At 42.7% G+C, this 22,842-nt stretch overlaps 2 protein-coding genes and 1 long non-coding RNA gene across 3 annotated transcripts in view; 2 read left to right on the forward strand and 1 right to left on the reverse strand.

Moving 5' to 3' along the window:
* LOC115400254 (uncharacterized) overlaps window positions 1–907 on the reverse strand; it is a 20,952-nt gene extending 20,045 nt beyond the window's left edge. The window contains exon 1 of the long non-coding RNA XR_003932787.1: window positions 896–907. This is a non-coding gene — a long non-coding RNA (uncharacterized LOC115400254). The remainder of the gene's footprint in view (window positions 1–895) is intronic.
* On the forward strand, window positions 119–10,463 carry mtnr1c (melatonin receptor 1C). Its single transcript, XM_030107984.1, has 2 exons — window positions 119–311; window positions 9,137–10,463. The coding sequence occupies exons 1-2, from the start codon at window positions 119–121 to the stop codon at window positions 10,000–10,002; spliced, it is 1,059 nt and encodes a 352-aa protein (XP_029963844.1). The 3' UTR covers window positions 10,003–10,463.
* A 7,643-nt stretch (window positions 10,464–18,106) lies between these two features.
* vma21 (vacuolar ATPase assembly factor VMA21) lies at window positions 18,107–22,255 on the forward strand. Its single transcript, XM_030107997.1, has 3 exons — window positions 18,107–18,276; window positions 18,519–18,628; window positions 21,269–22,255. Exons 1-3 carry the CDS (start codon window positions 18,215–18,217, stop codon window positions 21,406–21,408), a joined length of 312 nt encoding a protein of 103 aa, XP_029963857.1. The 5' UTR covers window positions 18,107–18,214; the 3' UTR covers window positions 21,409–22,255.
* Window positions 22,256–22,842: the final 587 nt, after the last annotated feature.

A 22,842-nucleotide genomic window follows, 5' to 3' on the forward strand; every position in this document is an offset into this window, starting at 1 on the left:
CTTCTGAAGTCCTTCTGGATTTTTGAATATCTCCTTTTGTTTATTTATTTTTTTTAATTTTTTTTTTTGTTTGTTTTTTTGGAGTGTCCCCACCATGGATGCCGCATCCTGAGTGGAGATGGATCTAGAGGTGGAGGAGGTGAACGGGTCGAACTATTCGCGGAATGAGAGCGGCGGCGGGCTGAGCGCGTCCTCTCCCGGAGTGTCCACTGCGCTGGCCAGCGTGCTGATCTTCACCATCGTGGTTGACATCCTGGGCAACGTCCTCGTGATCCTGTCCGTGTACAGGAACAAAAAGCTGAGGAATGCAGGTGAGAGGCGCAAATAAGTGGCGAAAAGGTGGTCCGGACCTGTCATCTGCTTTAAATAAATCATGGATGTTTGGCGAAAGTGCGCAATAAACGCCAGAAAGCGCCAAGAGAGAGAGGAAAAATCGTTCCTTCAGTCGATTCTGAAATGTTTTTATATTTATTTTTCCAGACAGCTCTCTCCCACAGCTGGCTCTATTCATAGAAACAGCACTCTTTCTCAATGACAGGCATGTGAGGTCCAAGTTTCTTCCTCTCTCCATTCATGACAATAATTATGTAATCTAACGTGCGACCCTCTTATTTGACAATCAGGCTGCTATCTCGTGTAGGCGTCCAGTCTCAGACTGATGGAGTCTCCACAGGCTTGAATATCTGACTTCATATTTCTTCATGAATGATGGCACCCTGTTCTCTCCATCTGGCTCTATCCTTGGGTTTCCCATCCCAGATAAATCACATCCCTCCTTATATCGGGACTTAGTGGTGTCCCATGAGCAGCCAAGGTGAGAAACACTGCTATGTACCCTCCTGTGTCCTTTTGCACAGGCTTTATGTCAAACACAACATCATTCATCCGGCTACACTTGAAGCCACTGACAGCAGAGAGAAGCTGGAGAAAAATATGTATTAAGACCAACCTTCATGCCATTTGTCCTGGTGAATACAGGGTCGTCATTCTGGATTCTGGCGGTTTTCAGATGAGCTCCTGTCATTTCCAATACCTCCATTTATTTGGAAAGCCTTACCTACACTGTTGCCTGAAGAATATCACGTGCAAAACAGTTCAAAATTAACTGGTGTATATAGGATATCTTTAGATGAAGCTTTAAATTTACAGCTTAAGGCTGGTCTGACTTTCACATGTTCTGTTTGTTTGTGAACTGAGGATTCAGATCCTGCAGAGGATAAGTTGAAACATGCATTAACAGAATCTGACGAGGCTGATTTCTACGTCATGCATGTACAAAAGGAACTGGCAAAGAATTAATGTGGGATTTTATGATATTTTGCATACAAATAACAATGAGAAAAATTAAGAGGTTCTAAATTCAGTAAACCTTGAGTCGAGGCAGTCTTCCTTTTATTATTGAATTGTTCATTTTCCACCATGTTTTTAAAGCTAGATTATGTAAGGAATAAACAGGGAAGATATATACATTTCAGTGTATTTGAGAATCTTAATTTAACAAGTAATAATCCTGTGAATTCTTCAATCGAAGAGGAAGTCATGAGCCTCTGTGGTGAAAATGTCCATAGTTTCATTTTGAGGCTGCAGGGACTCCCTGACGGAAGTGGATGAATCTAATGAACACAGCTCTTTATTCTTGGCTTTTCATGGAATGTAAAATGTGTTTTGTTTAGATGCAGAGCTTTAATATCACATTATTGGTTGCACATGTTTGCTTTTCGAGCTGAAACAAAACACATAAAAGACAATTTGAGCTTTTTTTGCCTGAAAGTTTTTTTTCCCCCACAAGCAAATTAAAATAATAAAACTTCTCAAGGACACTTTAGTGGAGAAACAAAGTAATATTAAGAAGCAAGTAGATTTTTTTTTTAAATACAAAACAAGTAGCTGAATCCAAGTAACACTTTTTCAGCTTTTCTCCAGCTATAAGTGTGAACGCCACAGCATAAACCTGCAAGGTTTACTCAGCTTTCACACGGTCTCTGAATGTATGTAATTATCATTTGCCCAGTGTGTGTATATATATGTGTGTGTGTGTGTGTGTGTGTGTGTGTGTGTGCATGCGTGCGTGTCTTTGTGATTGAGTTCATGCCCCACATAAAGCAACAGACTGTTGCATGCTCTTATTGTCGGACCAGATAAACTTCAGCAGCGACAAAAGAATAGAGGAACCGGTCACAGGACCGTCTCAGCAGAAATTACTGACGCCCTGCAGGGCAAATGACATAAGAAGGAGCTGTAAAAAAAACACATAGTGCATATTCTATTCTCCAATCACAAGAAACAAGGATCATAATTTAAAATTATGAGACCAAATCTCATGATTTTGAATTGTGAAAAGCACCAAGCGGAACAGAACACTGATGTGCTGTTTTTGTGGGGGGGGGGGTGGCCCTTGAAGAACAAAGAACGTGCACTATGGTCATTATACTCAGCAGCTCCATAAAGGCCATGCCAGCTTTATGCTCAGGAAAACTCTGGGATCACAACATCATGCTAATGAGAACATGTGAACGGGGCAGCGGCGGCATTAGCTCAGTGAATGTCTGGAATAATGAGCTTTTAATTACAATTTCAAATACATTACATAAGACATCCAGTGTGTTCCTGTGTTCATTAGCCAAAAGCAGTTTGGCAAGAAGTCTGGGGGCCCGGAGAAGAATTTGATTATCCAGTTTGCAAAAATGACACAGCTGAATGGTCTTGAAATCTCCAACCCATGCCGGTGAACGGTGGACACCGCACTGATTGCAGACCTGGTGTCACTGTTCTCCTGCGCTAATTGGACTGACTGACAGAGTCCTCCTCAGTGTCGGGGTGTCCGCTCCAGTCTCTCGCTGCAGCGCGGATTCCTTCCTGAAGCCCTTTTTAAGTGTGTCCTTAAGTGACTGATATTGCAACTACAGTCAACAATCTCCTTGCAGTTTTTAACAAGCTATTTATAGCTCCGGCTTCCTTTGTATGAAAGTTTAATCATACAGAGTTTCCACTAAAGAAAGCGTAGACGCGGCTGCAAAAAAAAAATCCAAACGGCTACAAAAGATCTGTGTGCCATACAAAAATCAAAAATAAAAACCATTGGTTCTGTGCAAGACGGCCGTTTTGCGAAGGGCTGAGAGGTGCAGCATCAAATGACAGCATTACTCATGTCCTCACAAGCTCCAGTTTCTGATATGCAGGAGTAGAAATCACACCCAGACTCGTATTTTGCTGGATCCAGTGACTCACTCGCATCCCATCTCCTCTCTCCATTACACATCAGTCACACCACTGGTTTCCCTCCCGAAACACAGCAGCAGGACCTTCCTGCTACGTTTCACTTCAAAACACTGGATTTGTCTCAACAAATCCGTCCACTATCCAACATCTCCCAAAAAACAACACACGTGGACATCGTCAAATTTTCAACATGAAGCTGCCTCTTTCTGCAGGAATTATTATGTTTGTCCCCTAATATAATACGATTGCAGCTCTGACTTAATAGGTACATCTTATTTTCCCTGAATGTGATGATTTAATAGGATTTATTCGCTGCATCTTCAAAACTGTGCAGGATGGAACTCCGGCGCTGCCAATGTGGTGTTAATGTCCCACAGGGGTGAACCATACTAAAAATACACCAACAAAATGTACTCATGAGAGAGACGTAGAGGAGGAGAAGAAGAAAGGGATGGAGGCGAGCAGATGGAGGGCAGGATGAACGAGCGCGCCAGTGTGCGCATGTGTGTGTAGTTTGTGCCACCGTGTCAGGAGCTGGGTCATGGTGTGTGTGTGTGGAGTTGAGGATGGACTTGGGCTGAGTTTAATCATGCGTATTACAGTTGTGAATAAAACTTTTTTCTTTAAAAAATAAAAAAAATGGAGGATTCAGAAAGACAGAGAGGAGGGATGACTCTGAACTTGTTGAGAGAATAAGACTTTCTGACCTTCTATTGTGAAACGATCTGACGGAAACCTTCCTGAAACACGCAGGCTTACATGGAGCACGAGGAGCATCTTCGCTAAAATTAGCATTTTCCTCCTACATTTCCGAGATGACGCTGAACGAGCGAGACACCCTTGCACCAGACTCTGCTTGTGTCCCGATGGTCCAGTTTTTCCCAGGACCAGTGAGCCTTATTTCCTCCGACACGGGTGGGTTGCACTGCGGGGGTCTGATTGGTGATAACGACGCTGATGTTTTGGGCCAGGCTCATAGCGAGACGCGTCACCCATGGGCAGCTCATGACAGTTTAATGTTAAAATCCTGAGAAAAAAAAAAAAAAGAAGAAGAATCTCTGGTCCCTTGAACACGAGTTCATGAAGTCGTCACTACTAATTCATCACTGCTAATGTCCTTGCCAAAAGGTTTTCCTTGCTTATTCATGATAACATGACTAAGTCCGATGTGAACTAATCTGGGATCCGGACTTGTAGTAATAAGCCTCGTGCGGCTGACATTCAGCTGGAATCAAAAGATGCCAGCCCTCCTACACGGTTTTGGGAATTCATCTTCCCTTCAAAGGTGTATAAATTTAGCCGGGTGAATCAAAGCGTAGTATATCACGTTTCCGGGGTGTGTGGTGCGAGTGAGAGGATGCAGACTGTGGGTTTTGACAGAAGAACATAAGCCCCTGAGATTCTCCTGTGCACACAGCCATGCGAAAACCAACCGGGCTGGCAGGCTTTTGTTTTGTCTTGCTGCTTGTTTATTCCATTCACCCGCTTCTTTATTATGCACCCATTCCCGCTCCAGCATAAGTCCCTTTTTACTTCCCACATTGTTCTTTTAAGTGTTTAGAGCGATTCATCTAAAATGAAGCAGTGTGCCATAAATATGACTATATTGTGCACGTGGCACACAGTTTAGCACACATCCAGGTTTCTATTTATAGAGAAAACACAAACCACTGAGGATTTTCTCTAACAGGTTGGTTGAGTTTTTTTGTGCTTCTCTGCACTTTTTAAGTTATATTTATTTAATTTAAACACAGTTTTATTTCTAAAATAGCTGTAAATCAATCGAAGACGTTAAATTCATAAAACAAAACAACTGTAATTTGTCTTGAACAGGTCTATATATAGGAACTGACCTGACTTTCGATTTTAATGCAAAAGCTTCAACAAATAGTCGCTGCTTAGCGTGAGATTGCGGAGTGATCTTTACAGTAAACACTGCGAGTTTCACTGTCAATGCATGAGAGCCGGCAGTCCTGGTTTATTGGGTTTTTAAAGGACAAATATTTGTTGTGTTCGTCTGGCCTGCTGGCATAGGATAATCAGTCTGAGAAGGAGGTGGATTCCATCCCTCCCTCTTCTAAAAATAGATCGACAACAGAGGGGATACATCGACTGGAGGAAGGGTAGATACCCCATTTCCCCCCCCCAGCAAATCGCATCTTAACACCGAACGGAAGATTTGATGCTCGTATAGTTCTGCTGCACTGTTTTGATTTATGTTTCATTACCTACAGTGTGGTGTTTGCCTCAGAGGGAGGGGGATACACTGGAGGACTACACTGGGAGGCTGTGCGACTTCCCGGGGAGTCTTTAATTAAATGCACCGTTTTTCTCGGTAGAAAGTTTTTTGTCAGAACAAACTGTAAAAAGCCACAGTGTGTCCCTGATGACCTGTAACCCCTCAGTATTCAAGTTGAGCTTTGTCCAACTCGCGCCGGTTGATCTAATTATCGCCCCCAGACGTGTCAGCAGGCACGGCTCTATTCTTGTGCGCGAGACAATATTTTAGTTGCTTGATTGTTTTACACTAAAACACTAATTGTTTCAATGCTCTGGATTTGGGTGTGATGAGAATCAGGTCGGCCAAGTCGGTTAATTAGACGGGTTTGGGGGGGGGGGGGGGGGGGGGGAGGTAACGTTCTGTCCAATGTTTTAACGCCGGACGCCAACGAGAGGGAGGCCGTCATCCGGCCGCGTCGCCGGCAGGCCTCTCGGCCGCAGTTTAGCACTTACCTCACCCTCCTGACGGTAAGTGCGAGAGAGGGTTCAGCCAGAGAGAGCGGCGGGGCTGGAGCGTGTCTCCGTCCGGCCGGCACACATGATAACACTGGAGCGCATGATGTCAGCCAGGAATCAAACCCCTGCGCAATGACAAATGCACACGGCGAGCACGGGGAGCATCACAAATACAATCTGACAGATTTGCCCACTGAGCTGACTCGGGGATGAAGAACAAATGCTTTTATTTTTATCTCAGCAGGCTTAAGAGATGGCCCGTGCTGCTGTGGTAACGAGGAGTGAATAGTCAGGTCGGTGGAAACAATGTGAAATCAACATTAGATTTCTGTCTTCCTTCACAAAAAAACAACAAAAAAACCAAACATCCCTCACAATTGGACCTTTCGATAGGTCAAAATACACTGATGCTTCTCACATTGTATAATGACAATAATGATTCAGGCAGGAAAATTAAAATTAGATTGGTTGCTAAACAACACAGTGTAGTTGTGCTGTCCCAGGGGTGCAGGGATTAGAACAGACTTTGAATGGCGAGGATTGATGGCCAACATGTGTTTTAAATCCGCCCTCATCATATCTGCCAATCATCGCTGTTGTTTCAGCTGTTGTCTGGCAGAGCCGGAGCCTTGTGCCTTCACATTTCGGCTTCAGAGGGGCTGTTTATGTTATACAAACCCTGGAATCACCTCAGAGTCTGACACAAAACACTGGGAAAGTGAGACACTTCACATCTATTCCCATCCAGGTTGTTTACTTATGTTTCTTTCTGTGACACAACGGTACATGAGAACTTGATTGTTGGGCCACGGTTGAGACGGATCACAAACTTGTATTCAGACTATTGTATTATCAATCACCTCAGTGATATAGAATATTAAATCTACATTAAGGTATTTTGTTTCCCTCAGGCAGTGTATATGCACAAACTCTATATGGAGAGTTAATCTTTAGATAAAATGTGTTGCAGTGTATTGCACAACTTCCACGTAAACCTTATGGGACACTAATGCTTATTTTGCAAAGGACTAATTCAATCGTGTATTTATCTTATCGGACAGAACATTACAAATTGATTTATATTTTTTCTTCCTCCCACCCAGCACAGCTGCACTTTAACAATATCAGACGTCATTTTCTATAATTCATGTCTTCTGAGGAGATCCAGTGTCAAACCGGCTTCGGCTCCAACTCCAGGAGGACAGGAAATTGTTTGGACGTAATCTGACTCTAAAATCAGCCATGTCCCGGGTTTTATGGTTTTATGTGCTTACAGTCGCGTGTTCTAAGTGTTGCACTGTCTGTTCTCAGGGGCTCTAAAACAACAACAGTCTGATTAAAATGTTGTATTAGCATAAACATGCCCCGAAAATGGACTGTAGACACACGCACATGCACACGCATGCACGCACTCACAGTTACTTTTATATTTGCACTTTTTTTGTGTGTGGTTTGGGCACATTTATACAGCCAACAAATGAAATGAATGGATTTCATTAGATTTGCAGAAATCTGGACATGAATGTTTTTATATTCTGTTAGTGGTGCTCAATGAAAAGTCAGGAGATCGACAGATATATTGTAATTCATCCCTGAGGCAGATCGTGGTTATTTATCGAGAAACTGATATTTAGATAAAAAAACATGAATCTGGTGGGAGAACCCAGTATCAAGAAAAACAGCTGGGATTAGACAGAAAAGCAGCGATGTGAGCAGTGCTAGTTTGGTTAATGTTTAGTAAATATATGTATATATAGTTTGGTTCTAAATGAGAAGGGTCCATTGCTGCTGTTTGCTAACTTTATGTTTTTTAGAGGTGCGTGAACGCTGACCTCCAGCATGAAGCTGTGTGATTGTATCCATGCATCAATCTTTTATATTTGGGTTGCTGCAGCCTATACCAGCCAACAAAGCGTGAAAGGCAGGTTACACCCCGAACCACTCACCCGTCAATCACAGGGGTCAACTCGGAGAGACAACCACACAATCATCCCCGCTGGCAGTTAAGCGAGGACTGAATAAAATTCAGAGTCCACACAGAAAAGCTCTGAGCCTGGAATCAAACCGCGGGTATCACTGGGAGGCAGGAGAGCAAAGGACCGCCACACTGTCCATCCAATAATAACGTCGATATCTTTATTAGGACTAATTCACTGAATTCTCTTAATTGATCCTGAAGAAAATGTTAAGTTGTAGTTAGAGCTCTCAGGAGGCGCCAGAGGATTTGATTTCTCCAAGGTTTCACAATTTGTATAATCTAGTACGGACTTTGGAAAACACTAACTACTCGTATTCATTTGATGGCTTCTGCTTTTCTTAATCAATGAGATTTTAGTAGTTGTGATGACCACCGGCCTTCTGTTCCAGTGTTACAGCTCACAACACACTTACTCACACACACACCACACACACACTAAGCCAGGAGATTATCGGATGTCTTTATCAAATCCAATGGCAAACATTTTATTAGATGTTGAAGTCTGGGACTAAAGGATAAACCGACTCCCACCAGCAAGTAAAGGCAACCTAACAAGCAAAGCTTCGAATGAGCCACAGAGGAAACAACCAAGTCCTTCTTTTATTGCTGATAAGTCAAAGTGCTTCCTCAAGTGACCTGGTTTATTTCAAAGAATTTCTCTAAGAGCTTCTATTTTCTCCAGTCAGGAGTGGTGTAGATGGTAATTACCTTTCAGTTTCAGTCTGGGTCAAAACGGTTGAAAACACACCACAGACAAATGCAGCATGGCCCGTGCGACACAAAAAGCATGTGGGTTATTATTGTAAATCAATCTGCAGTATTCTGAGGTAACCAGAGCAAGTTTCTGCTCTAATTCTAAATTATCATTTTCAGCATTTCTCTTAAAATTTACATTTTTAAGTTGATAGTTTCATGATTAGTGTTTTATATTTGTCTGCATAGCAAAACGTTAATGCAAATGCTCATTTTTGGGAGATTTCAGTTGTTTATGGTTTACCCAGCAGTGGTGATACACACATTTTCTTACTGTTAAAAATTAATTAAAAAAATAAAAAAATAAAAAATAGAAAAACCTATACAATTCCCATTGTGGGGCAGAACTTGCAGGGTTATCCGGTTTGTATGACAGCTTCCAGACACGTTTTGGATTTGAGTGCGTGCAGCGTTTTTGTCTGTGTTTAATCGTCGACTCTGTTCCTCCAGGAAACATCTTCGTGGTGAGCTTGTCGGTGGCCGACCTGGTGGTGGCGCTGTACCCTTACCCTCTGGTCCTCACTGCCATTTTCCACAATGACTGGACCATGGGGGACCTGCACTGCCAGGCCAGCGGCTTCATCATGGGACTGAGCGTCATCGGCTCCATTTTCAACATCACGGCCATCGCCATCAACCGCTACTGCTACATCTGCCACAGCCTCCACTACGACCGCCTGTACAGCCTGAGGAACACCTGCTGCTACCTGGGCCTCACCTGGCTGCTCACCGCCCTCGCCACAGTGCCCAACTTCTTCGTGGGCTCGCTGCAGTACGACCCCCGCATCTACTCCTGCACCTTCGCCCAGACGGTCAGCTCGTACTACACCATCTCGGTGGTGGTGATTCACTTCCTGATCCCGCTGCTGGTGGTGTCGTACTGCTACATGAGGATCTGGGTGCTGGTGATCCAGGTGAAGCATCGGGTGAAACCCGAGCAAAGGACCAAACTGAAACCGAGCGACGTGAGGAACTTCCTGACCATGTTCATGGTGTTTGTGCTGTTCGCCGTGTGCTGGGCGCCGCTCAACCTCATCGGCCTGGCCGTAGCTATAAACCCCGTCAAGGTTGCGCCCAACATACCCGAGTGGCTTTTCGTCACCAGCTACTTCATGGCGTACTTCAACAGCTGCCTCAACGCCATCATATACGGGTTACTGAACCAAAACTTTCGCAAAGAGTACAAGACGATCCTCCTTGCCGTCTGCATCCCGCGTTTGCTCCTGGTGGAAACCTCCAGGTGTGCCACCGAGGGACTCAAGAGCAAACCTTCGCCGGCGGTGACGAACAACAACGTAGCAGAGGTCGATGTATAAACTTGTGTTTTACTGGGAGAGTGTGCCACGATTAACCCAGTGCCTTTTCAACTTGTGTTTCGAATTTGTGTCTTAAAGGATACGACCACGCTTGAAGAGGGACACTCGTGCTATTCTGTTCAGCCACTACTCGTCCCGTGAGACAAAAGCACTGCTTGTATCACCAGTACTTTGTGTTCTGCTGTGACCTTCTCTTTCACGCCCCGCTCAGCGATCGGCCTGCAAATTGGTTAAGACGGAGAATTAAAAAAAAACAGTCCGGAGATAAGCTACCAGCTGATCCGGGTCATTATCAGATACAAAAAGTTTCTTTATTAATCCTCCACAGGAGCAGTCCACTCCAAATCGTACAGCCTTTTGTTGTGTTCCAGGGTGTGAGATTTTATCTATGAAGCCACGTCCAAGCATGTGTACATCATGTGCATGAGAATGACTCTGCATATTTGCACAGATCAATTATGAGTCCATCTGCAACATAGTGGAAATAAAGTTAATGTATTTTTTATTACCACAGTGTCTTGGTGCTCTTAAATACAGTATTAATGATGAAAGGCCTCCAGCTTTGTTGTTTCCTTTCAGTGCGTCACGTGATCTACTTTTAGATTTAAACCGAAGCACTTTCACTCACAGTATGAACCACTTCGGCATAATCCATTGCTAATGTTTAGATTTTGAGTGGCCGGCATTAAAACTGGGGAAGGTGCCAACTTTGAAGCATGTTCCAGCTTCAGTCAAAGCTGTCTTGAGGTTTGAATCTCATCTTTGGTGGGTTGGAATATCTCAGGCTCTCTGTCACTGCCGGTTCACTAATGTACCATGTTGGTGTTTCGCCCCTGGGCTTGTCTTCTGAGCAATGATGCACGCACAACACACACTGTGTGAAGACACAGGGAAGATTGTGGAAGCTGCTGCTTCACCCTCAATCCAAAATGAAAAAAAAAAAAAAAAAAGAGAAGAAACTTGTAACAGGCTTTGTTTAGCAAAGAAAAATGCAAGCTTTGTTGTTTTCAAAATTGATTCTATTTGCTGTTTCTAGTCAGTATTAACTAAACTGCCTTTAAACCGTTCCGATTGCGTGTTTGTCAGGCTGAGATGCCCAAGGCCCGAGGCGTTGCTTTTAAAACCCCCTATTGATTCGGGAATCTGCTAATTTTTGAAAAGGGGACGGACAAAAGACAAACAGATAAACTCCTTGTTTATGAAACGCCTGGGGGACACGATACACATCAGGGGAAGAGAGATGTAATTCTGTGATTGTGCAAGTGTGCCCAGGCACATGTCACGCTCCCTGAGATGAGCTCTGACAGCCTCCCAGCGTAGCTTCCACCAAACAAACTTTGAGCCGTTCACCTCAGAGGAAGAGGCACCGGCGTGTCAATGTGACACATTCTTGATGTGATGAGACTGCAAATTTCCCAGCGTCTAATTGGGGGGATTTAAAATATCCTCACAACCGTTTACGTTCGCGTACAGACGCGTTGTCTTATTTGTGTATTCTGCCGCGCTCTGCTGCAGCTAGGGCCCAGAAGAGGCCGCCTGATGTCTGACTAAATTAAGCCATCAGCGGATGATTAGAGATGCATCCATGAGGAGTCTTGGCTCGGCACGGCGGCTGGAGCTGTCTCGCGGAGTCAGGTGCCGCCGAGTCGCGGGGCAACCAAACGGCACAAAACTGTTCAATTCGGCTGCTGACGAGCGAGCGTCTCTGATGTGGAAGGAAGAGGCAGCCCACATGCCAGCGCAAGGTCAGCTATAGATGAGTGGCTAAAGCAGCTTGAGGGAAAATGACAGCGTCAATTCTACCGCACCAAAGAGCCACAGACGGATGGCTGGGCCGTCCTTCCTCCTCCTCGCCTCACCTTCCACTTCCCGTCCTCTCATTTTTCAAGCATTTTTCTCTTTTCCACCTGTAGGTTTTATTCACCGGTCTGCCTGCTACCTCAGCTCAGAGCACGATAAAATATTCAAAGAAACCTTTATTAACCAGGAAATAGTTAATTTATCATAGCACACAAACCGCTCGCCTGGCCCTTTCTATGATTTCCCGAAGAAATCAGCCTCGCTAATTGGCCCACTGAGTCAATCCTCACTTACCAAAGAAAATTGGATGTGTTATCCGTCCATTCAAAAAGGACAGAGGAGGAAAGGGTCATTAGTTCAGTGCACAAGCTCTCATTAAAAGCATAATGTTTCAATTTGCTTTTGTTTGGTTTGTAATGAATGCGTGGACAGTAGAGAAGGGGAGAAAAAAATATCTGCGGCAGAGCTCTAAACCCTAAACACAATTCAGGGGGAATCAGTCAAGCGGTTCACCTACGCTCTGTCTGTCATTCTGCCCGTGATTTAATATGAAGGGCAATGGCTTGTGAAGACATTTTTCTTACATTTATGTTCAAGGACAGCGTGAGCTATCCAAGCCGCCCCTCACCATAAGATCCGTCATAACTCACCTCTTCATTTCGCTGGTTTCTGGTTCTGTCTCACTGTGAGTTACATGGTGTTTCTGAGGAGGGTTTTACCGTTTCACAGTCGCCCAGTTTTCCGGTTGCTTCAGCTCTATTATTTGTTTTTGCTTCTCTGCTGCAGGAGGTTGTGACGATGATTGGGGAGTTTGAGTTGTTTATTTAGTTTTTCCCATCATGCTTCATTCTTACTGCTTGTTCCTTTGGACGAAAACTCAAAATGAATATATTTACTTCATGACTTGCATTGTGGATAGTTTAACAGGCTCTAACTTAGGTTAAAAGCTGTCATATTCTCTCTGTGAGGCAAGAAAATTAACCCAGCAGGAGGGTGATTATTTGTCCTCACCTAGCGAATCGCGCCACGACCTCTCTTGACTTTTGCGTTTCCACAAGGCAGCTGCAGTATTCATTTGTTGTCACAGAGTATTTATTGCAAAATTCAACAAGGCATAAACTTGAAATTTGTCTCAGGCCATGAAGCCGTACTCGTCCATTTTTCCTTCCCCTCCACAGTCCTCAAAGAAACAGTTTGTGAGAGATGAAGATCACTTCCACGGCAGCAAAACTCCGCCACAAATGTGGCTAACAGAGAAAAGATGATCGCCGAGGCGTTACATGGCCCAACGGCGGCACTTCTCTCACCCGCTGGATGAAGACAGACATAATCTGACTCTGCACGGAGGAATTCTCACAGCTCTTGCACATCGCTGCATTTTACAGCGGTGGGGTCTCTGCTACTATAGCAAGCCTCCTAATGGATTTGTGCATCGGGGGTTAACGCCGTACGTTTCCTCATGCATGTGATGTGTCCCGATGGGCTGTGGGTCACTGAGGGGGTTTTAGGTGTTGTAAAAAAAACCCAGTAAGAATGAAAATTGGGATCGATTATTTGAATTCACTTTATTGTGGACTAAGTCATAGATTAAAAAAAAGAAGAAGAAATGCATTGAGATATTCTCACTCATAAAATCTTCCCAGACTCCTTTTCTGTTTGTTTTTTTGGACATACGTTGCTACACAAGATGTATTTTGATATTGAACCACAGATAAAGTATAAATATGACAAAGGCTACGAGTTATTTTGAGGAAAGTTTAGTGTACCCAGAGAGTGATTTGTGAAGAGACCAGAGGGGAGTATGTTTCTTTTCTTAACATGCTTTATTTCCTGTGATACTTTTACTGGAAATCATCATAATTAAAAAAAAATAATAATAATAAAATAAAAAGAAAAGAAAGAGTGGAGGTTAAAAATCACATGTTCAGAACAAATAAGAGTAATCTTGATATAATGAAGACAAAGTAAAGTTTGTAACAGATGTGGTCCACTTTAAAAGACCTACAACAAACAAGTGCCCCATATTTTTAATTGTCTATGAATCTCAACGTTTCAAACTGCTGGTCACATGAAACTGGACTTTCAGCCTGTGAAAACAGTAGAGCAGAGGAGAGTGATGTAGATCCACATCACCCTCCACTGAATGTACCTAACCTGTAAAGTAAAGGCAGATTTATATATTGTTCAGTGGCTCAGAAATATTGAGAGCCTAATCCAAAGTCTATCAAAGAACCAAGGAACTTCTGCTCTCCTCTATTCAAAGTTTGCAATAGATTTTATGGAAATATTATCTTTGCTCTTCTCTTTTATTATGAGCAGAATTGGAAAAAAAAAAAAACATGTTTGTTGCGATGAACAACCCAGACTGAGACACTGAGTTCAAACCAAAATCCTACATGAAAACATGTATTGGCTCCAATAATGCAGTCCTGAAGTCGATTTTCTTTCTGGAATGAACTCATTTACAACAGCAGGACCTCACAGAGGTCTGTGTCTCGTACAGCAGTGAGCAGCAACAAGAGGAAAACACTTGTTGACATCAGTGAATGCTCTAAATCGCCCTCCCGTACATGCAGCATATGATCCAGCTATGAATAGCACCGACTATTTTCACCGTGTTTTAATTCTGACTCCTGCTTCAAGTGGAAACTTCATTTACAGCAGCGGTTCCCCGTTACAACACTTTAAATGTTTCCTGAAGGGCACCGCGTCGGCCGGTCAAAACAACAGGTGTGGAGCGAAGAGGGCCTCACGTTTGACATGGAAGAGAAGAGCGGCGGTGACGTGAACGGTGCCAGAGGCCGATCCAGACGCTGGGAGCCATGAGAAATACTTCCAGGAGTTGAAAGGTCAGAATGCACGAGGAAGGACAACCGTGTACTGAACTTGCGTTGACAGACCCCTCGACTAAATATACAAATTGCTATTCCATTGAGAACATGACTTTTGTCAGTCTTCTATTTTTGCGCCGGTTGTTTTATTAAAATTCACAATCCCACCATAACTGGGTGAACATATGCGTGTAGCACGGGGCTCCGTCTGCTGGGGTTTACGGTCTATTCCCGAAGTGCGCCGCAGTAAAACATCTAATTAAATTTTTGGTTTACAAAGAAAATAAAACATGAAGCGGATTGGAGGGATTTTATTTTGTTTTGGAAGAACTCAATTGACCTGTTTATGCAAAGAGGTCAGTGTTTATTTTATGATTAGTCCTCACACTGACACAGTGACTAACATTAGACGTCCTGTCGCATCCCGTCTCATGAGTGGCCACTTTTTTTTTTTTTTTTTTTTTTCTTTTTTTTGCAAACCCTTATCCTAAGAAAACATTCACATGCAAACTTTTCAGAAAGTTGAGATTGCATGTTCTCCCCGTGCATGTTTGTGTATTCTTCAAGTACTCTGGTCTCCTCACACAGTCCTAAAACATGCATTTAAAGCTTTGGTCATTTGAAATGGCCTGTCAGAACAGCTTGGATTTAACAAAGAATTATCTTCACTTCAGACCTGCTGGACCTGAGCTGAGAATAAATAAATCCACCCATCCGTCCCCCACCTTCATCCAGTCCAGGGGCGTAGGCTGCAGCAGATCCCAGCTGGCAGAACATGGTTCCACTCTCAGGCCGCCAGTCACCACACAGCAGAGACAAACACAATTACACCTACGACTAACTCGGGGCAACCGGTTGACCTCAGATGCATTTTCTGGACTGTGGGAAGCTCAATTAGAATCATACACGCAGAGGGAGACCATCAGACTCCACATGGCCTGGACTGAACCCTGTGATGGAAAGATTCCCTAAACAGCCCTGACATATTGTGATATTGTGATAATCGTAAACGTCTTTTACTCAATATCTTTGTTTAGATATTTACTGTGAATTTTCATGATGGACATGTTTGTGTATTAATGACCTACTTTCATGTGAATTTAATGCAAAACTGATTCACATTTGTCAATTACAACCCTTTCCTGTGAGAAACTGTCCCAGTATGCATTAAGCGGCGTAAAACCAACATTCGATTTCATGGTTTCATAAAAGTGAGGTGAAATTACGTCCCATGCTGCAGAAATGTGACGCACAACAGAATAAATTTCCCTGACTCTGCGCTGTAAAACACTGAAAACTTACGGCAGGTTTGCTGGAGAAGCCAGGTGAGCATAAACACGATGGGTGTGTGAGCTTGGGAGATGGATGAATCCGACTGACAGCTTTATTACATGGTTGAACATGGAGGATGATGAGCACTGATTGACTGGTTTTGTGTATCTAGGCAAGAAAAACAAAAGGTTTACCGTGTGAGTCATCAGTCACAGAACTCCAATGAAGACTCATTTAACAAAATATGCTCGGCTGAATTTAAGGGGGGGAATAAAGAATTATACAACGGCTATATTTTTACAGGTGAGCTACAGCGAGAAGCAGAATAACACACGCTGTAAAAAGGAAAACACTTTGTCATACGATCAAGTGACTGTGAATGAATGAAACTTGTTTTCAAGGCACTCCAGAAGGAGCCAGACCTCACTTTAATTTCTTTATTCAGTGCCCCCAGTTGCTTCTGCGCTTCTCACATGCAGCTCTGGTAAATGACTGGCAGTCATTTGAAGATAAAGTGTAGAAATTCAACATACTATGTCCTTGGCCTTGTTTTGATTGTTTCTTGTTTTCAAAAAGAATTAAATAAATGTGACAATGTGATGATTGTCAAAACTCTTCACTGCCAAACTGAATGCGATTTTATTGAAAAGCTTAACAGCTGTAAGAAGAAGAACCAGATGTTGATATTTTTATTTGCTGACAGTGGAAAATCAAATAGTCATGTGTAATGAAGTGTATTTAACTTAGCCAAGAAAAGCAAGATGAAGAAACCATAACACAAATCAAATATTTCTTGAAAATTGATTTTGCTTAGATAGATGTCTAAGACAACAGCTTCGGCCATTGTGTTTCCACACCTCACTCCCTGAAGTTTAACTCTTGGTAAACACTTTGCTCGAGGGACACAGCGTCATACCCTGTACCAATTCAAAACTGTAACATCTTGGAAAGATAAGAAAATAGATGCTCTTGCCAGTTTCAATTGAATTGAATTAAATTGAACTGAATATCTGAAAACAATACAATTCACTGAATCATTTCTCTTTATTTGTCTATCATTGTGAACACAGATCACTGGATTATTCTTAGTTTTCCCAGCTGGTCCCTTTTGAGAGTCTTTTTAAATCAAATGTGTTTTGGGGGAACCTGAACAGCTCAAGACCGACGAAAACAAAGCCAACTAGAGCAGAAAGTGCCACTTCGTGACACTCAGTAAGAAAGTCTTCCACCAGAAACACAGCCAGTACGCCCACACCACCACCACCATACTGAATGCATATAGTTGGCACGAAATGGTCCCAAATGACTTTCTGACACATTAGCAATTAAACAAGAAATATTCTGCAGTGTTGAATTATTCAGTGCAAACACATATGGTACACGTGAAAGGTGCACGTAGTGCAACAGAAGACGCTGCTGTTATGTCACATCATGCTCTTTCCTCCAAAGATGCAGGCTATTTTAGATGGCAACAAATGATCCTTCAATAATGAACATGCACATTTCAATCCATCCCTTTTACTGCTATTTTTAGTCTGTTTGGGAATGGGAGGAAGAGGCAGTGCTGTGGGCATGTGACTGCACACTTGTGTTTTGAAACAAGGGACTTTAAAGCAAATAAACAAGAACAGAATACATTTGACAGCACAAGTGTAGGTATAAGGTGTGCAGTACATTTTATTTGATTGCATCAGGAGAAAATAAAAAAATCTTTGCTTTTGCTATTTAGTAAGATTTTGTGGAAATATTTTTTTACTCTCTTGAGGTTGTGCGGTGGAAGACCTTATGACGATTCATGTATATCTGTAGGCTTGTTGTTGAAAGGGTGTCAAACATACAGCCAGCGGGGTGCGGACCAAAACTGACCTTCCAAGACATCCATTCTGGCTCATGGGATTATCTGGCACCTTGTAACAAATTTACATGAAAACAATAATTTACATTTTCGAAGAAATGGTAATTAGTTCTGACTTTTTCTGCTCTTTTCTATTTTTCTATTCTATTCATAGAAGGAACAAAAGTCTTTCTTTTAAATATGAAGATAATGTTGTGTAAAAATTCTCATGAGAATTTTTTTTTTATTTCTTACTAAAACATTTATTGACATTTCATGTCAAATGTATATTATTATTATTTTGCTCATGAAGTGTGATCTCGCGATACTTGCCCAGTCAACTCTCGTCACGTGATGATCCCGTGACAATACAGGAAGTAAGCGATGCAGCACTGACAGGATAAATACTAACATAAGCTGTTATTAAAAGCGGTTAACTCTCCGTGTCGTCCTCTCTCCTCCTGTCAGCCCAGCAATGGACGGATCAGTCAGAGCATCTCCGGACGCCTCGGCCGCGCCGCCAGCGTATTTCAGAGGGTGAGAAAACTGCTTTTAATAGACTGTCAGCTAACGTTAGCCACCTAGCTGCTTTAGCTCATCCCGTTTGAACGCTTGGTCCTGAACAAGTGACACAGTAAATAAAGGACTGCATTTGAATGCGCCCAAAAAAAAAAAAAAAAAAAAAAAACACCTCACATCGTTTTCTTCACGTCAGCGAGATGCTCTCCCGCTGCCCTGTTTTCTCCCCGCCTTGCTCACCAAGTTGTGCTCCTCTGCAGGAATGAGAGCTCCCTGGTTTCAGCCCTGAAGACTCTGCTGTTCTTCACCATCCTCATGGTCACGCTGCCCATCGGACTGTACTTCGCTTCAAAGGCTTACATCTTTGAGGGTGAGGCTTGTGTGGTGTTTTTATCACCACAAAGAATGTGTTTGTTTGACTAGTCAGTTCACACTGTTCACTTTGGGCTTCCTCGTTCTTTGATGTCAACTTCAAAAATACATTTAAATCTATCAGAACATGGTCACACAGTCCATCTGAAGGTCGTTGACCATTCATTTCATTTCAGCCCCTTTAGATTACATTCATGGTGGTCTAACAGGGGGTAGTCAAACATCCGTCTATTAATCAGTTTTATATACCACTTTATCCTGTTCAGGGTCGCAGGGTGCTGGAACCAATCCCAGCTAACTGGGCGAGGGCAGGATACACCCCGAAAAGGTCACCGGTCCATCACAGGGCAATCACACACTCACATCTATTGGCAATTTAGACTCAACAATTAACCTCACATGCAGTTTTTTGGAGTGTGGGAGGACACACACAAACACACACACCATGCTAAATGTGCACAGGCAGGCGCCAGTATTTGAACCTGAACCTTCTTCACTGTGAATCTTCATTTAAGATTGGTCTTATAATTTAAAACCCCTGGTGACTTCGCTCTAAAATGCATATCTTCAGTCTCATGCACAAATGTTCAATAGTTCATTCATCTTCTTTGCCACTTCATCACACCAGTGCTTGATGAGATATATTTAATATGCTTAATATCTCTGCCCTGCGTTATAAGTTCCCCGAAGTTTTTTTTTTTAAATGTATTTTTAAATCTGTTTGTTCTGTGTTTTCAGTTTATTAGTCAACCTCCTCCACACACTTATCAAGACTGATAGCGTCTCTTTCATTGTACTCTAACATTTAGCCATCAGTCCCCCTATTAAGTTTGTACTTTTTATTTCCCTCTGGGATTGATATAGTTGTTGTTTTAATCTAGTGTCAAGCACGTTGAACTCTTAACACTGATGATTACCATGCTAATGTCACAGATAAATTGTAATAAAATATTGCTATTTGGATGCTGTATAGATAGCTTGGAGGCTTGTGGTATTTATTATATCACCATAAACAAAGATGTGATATCAGCTTTTTTTTTTCTTTTTTTTTTTTTTTAATCATTGACGTTAGGGATCAGAAAGAGAAGAAGAGATGCAATGGGGAGAGAAAACCCCAATAAAATTCTTTGTGCCAGATTTAACAGATATTATCGATGTGCCTTCCTGGACAGAACAAGACAAGCAAAACAGCAGAAAGCTAAATGAAAAATAATGTACAACTATACACTCAACAAGAGCGATCACATGGGGTAAAAAAGCAAAATGTTCAAGATCAAAAAATACCACAGGTCATTTTAGTTAATCATTCATTTAGTTTCACAGCAGTGGAGTCTGCTGCAGATGAAGTCGATAACATTTCCCTTGTGGCTTAAAACGCAAAGACGTATGTTTGTTTAGGAACACTGATCTTCTGTAGACGCTCAGAGTAGAGCTGCACCATGTGCTTTCATGGTGGAGAAGCGCTGACTAAATCGATCGAATGGCTGCTGTGATTCGCCGTTTAAAATATCTCTGTTGCTTTCATTCCTGTGACCGCTCATTTATATACATGAAGGGTGAAACCCCACCCGAAATCTCCCCAAGCTATTGGCCTGACGTATGTGCTAGTGGCAACGTGAAGACTTGATAGCAACTGACAATGCCGGCCAGTGAGTTCAGCTCTCAAGCAGAACCAGCGGTAACCCAACTCAGTTATTCAAACACATAGTTGTTCTTTGTGTTGGTTCTACAGTGGCTTTTTGTCATTATTTTTATCCTCGAAAGAGAAAAATACTATCCTTATCTTACCGATTTTCCACTGATAATACAGACACTGAGTATCACCAATCTGGAAAATCACATTTCATATATAAACTCACATCCTTCCAGTTATTTGCCTGTAAGAGCGAGTGAAGGTCCAGCTGAATGGAATCAGGGTTGAGCACATCAGCATTTCTATCAGTAAATATATTTCTAATGCAACAATAACTTTACAAAGATCTTGAGAGAGCTCTTACAGGCTGTCATTTGGGACTGAACCAGCTGATGTGAATTTGCACTGATGAGGAGCAGGATTGTTTTCTAATTACTGATTGAGTTCAGCTGGTGTGTTGACTTGGTGCTTTTTTTGCACCTGCTTTATTTATGGACACCTACGGTTGGATTTCTGTGCTTGTGTGGGTTGCTCAACATCTGGTGAAAATTTTAAGTCAATAGCACCTTCAGAAATATTAAATTTACTGGGAGAAATGGTGGCGTGTTCAGTACTTATTTTACCCGCTGTTTGTCAAGAACAAGAATATTTTAGAAAAGAGGGTGAGCCTCGCACTCATTTTCATATTTATTTGTAACAATATTCCCACAATAGAATGTAAATAAATCCTGAATGTGATTATAGTTCAAAGAAATTATCTGCAATCTTTTAGTGAATCTATGTTTAACAAAATTTTAATAGTCTCCAGAACAACAAAACAGTTTTATAACCTGGCATCAATTATCACGTCTCCCCCGCAGTGCTCTTCCTCTTCGGAAGCGTATTAGATCAGTTTGAAATGAGTTTGGAGTCAGTGGAAGTTTGATGTAGCTCTGCTTCTTGTCTTCACTGACCCTCCTCTTCCTCCTCCTCCTCCTCCTCCTCCTCTTCCTCTCTGCCTCTCAGGTTCGATGAAGATGTCGAGCTCCGACAGTTACTTCTACGCAGCCATCGTGGCGGTGCTCGCTGTGCATGTGGTGCTGGCCCTGTTTGTTTACGTGGCCTGGAACGAAGGCACGCCTAAAGGCAAGGGCAAACACGATTAAGGCACGTCCTTATCAGCTAAGACCGGAGGAGACACAGACGGACGCGGGCAGAGATCCACAGAGCCCCCCCCCCCCCCCCCCCCCCCCCCCCCCCCCCCCCATCTTACAACAGCTCCATCTACAAACCAGACATGTGAGAATGTCTGGTCAGCACTCAGGCTTTAACACAAAGTTAGAGCATGAAACCACTGTATTCTCCCCTGGAATGAGGGACTGTGAGCTGCAGGCGTGTTTTGCCACCCCGCTCTGCGACTGAATCACCTTTTGCGCCATGAAAATACCAGTTTAACGTCGGGCGACCCCTGTTTTGAAGGGGGGCTCTGTCTGAAGCTCCAAGTGCTGCGAGTTTGTTTGCAGTAAGCACTTTGTTGTGCTGGGAAATATCTCGGGTCGTGTCCCTTATGTACGTGTGTGAACACACACTTGGAATAATGTCAGCTGTGTGTAAATGAAGTGTTTATTCCATGATGGTCTGACCAGTCTGACCCTTCAGAGCATCCATGCGACTGTATCGGTAACTTCACATTTTCTGATTTTTGTCGAACACATTTAAACACGACCCCCAACGTTGACATAAATCACACGCTTCAGTTGTCCTGCTGTGTTCGTGAGCAAAGTCTCCACGTCGTCTTGTTCCTCGGAGCGATCCCGTTCATCTGTGAGTGCTTTTGGAGTTCGTTGATGTCTGATTGATTGTGCTTGTGTTATGTATTTTGTGCAAGGTCAAATGAGGATAAGTGTATTTAAAAAAAAAAAAAATGTTTTGTAGAACAATTGTTCAATTTGAGAATGTAGATTTTGATGTGGTGCAGATGCAAGGACTCACTGCTTAAATAAACTTTAAATTCAAGTATTTGTTGCATTGTTTTTCTTTGCAAGATTGTAATCATTGGAGTGAAACCCCTTCCCAGTGTCTGACTGCAATGGGATGATTTATACCAAATTAGATAGTAAACGATATCTTGAATTAACTTTTTCTATTTACAAAATAAGGAACGCGCTTGTGGTCATGACTCAATCTGCTGCGTGTTTTCATAGGTCTTTCCAAACAGAAATGGAGCTGTGAGCATGGGCTCTGTGTTACGAATACATTTGTTACAGTGTTTATCCCAGAGGCCACTTCAGCTGTCACAAAAGAAGCCGTCTGGATGAGCTGTGAGAAAATGTTACAATGGAAACGATAAAAATGGATCACTTAGTCCAACCTCTTTGAAGCCAGAGGAGCATAATGTGATTTTTATCTTTACACATATTTTGCGGTTGGTAAGCATTCACAGAAGAGGAAAACTTTAACATCTGAAGGTGCTGGGCCTGTTCTTTCTTTTTTTTTTCTCCCCTTAATAAAGGCTGAATAGAATCGGAACAAGCTCAATGGTCCCATTTCTCGACTTCTGCAGGGAGTCTAAATTGTCACATGGTGGCAGCAGACAGTTC

This window comes from Salarias fasciatus, chromosome 2, assembly GCF_902148845.1.
Source record: "Salarias fasciatus chromosome 2, fSalaFa1.1, whole genome shotgun sequence".
NCBI classification, from domain to species: Eukaryota; Metazoa; Chordata; class Actinopteri; order Blenniiformes; family Blenniidae; genus Salarias; species Salarias fasciatus.

What these genes read in the sequence shown, in the direction of transcription:
- mtnr1c (XM_030107984.1), top strand. Translation starts at nt 119, where the DNA reads ATGGATCTAGAGGTGGAGGAGGTGAACGGGTCGAACTATTCGCGGAAT. An exon ending in CAAAAAGCTGAGGAATGCAG is followed by an intron (nt 312 to 9,136) that starts GTGAGAGGCGCA and finishes CTGTTCCTCCAG; the next exon opens with GAAACATCTTCGTGGTGAGC.
- vma21 (XM_030107997.1), top strand. Translation starts at nt 18,215, where the DNA reads ATGGACGGATCAGTCAGAGCATCTCCGGACGCCTCGGCCGCGCCGCCA. An exon ending in CCGCCAGCGTATTTCAGAGG is followed by an intron (nt 18,277 to 18,518) that starts GTGAGAAAACTG and finishes GCTCCTCTGCAG; the next exon opens with GAATGAGAGCTCCCTGGTTT. An exon ending in AAAGGCTTACATCTTTGAGG is followed by an intron (nt 18,629 to 21,268) that starts GTGAGGCTTGTG and finishes TCTGCCTCTCAG; the next exon opens with GTTCGATGAAGATGTCGAGC.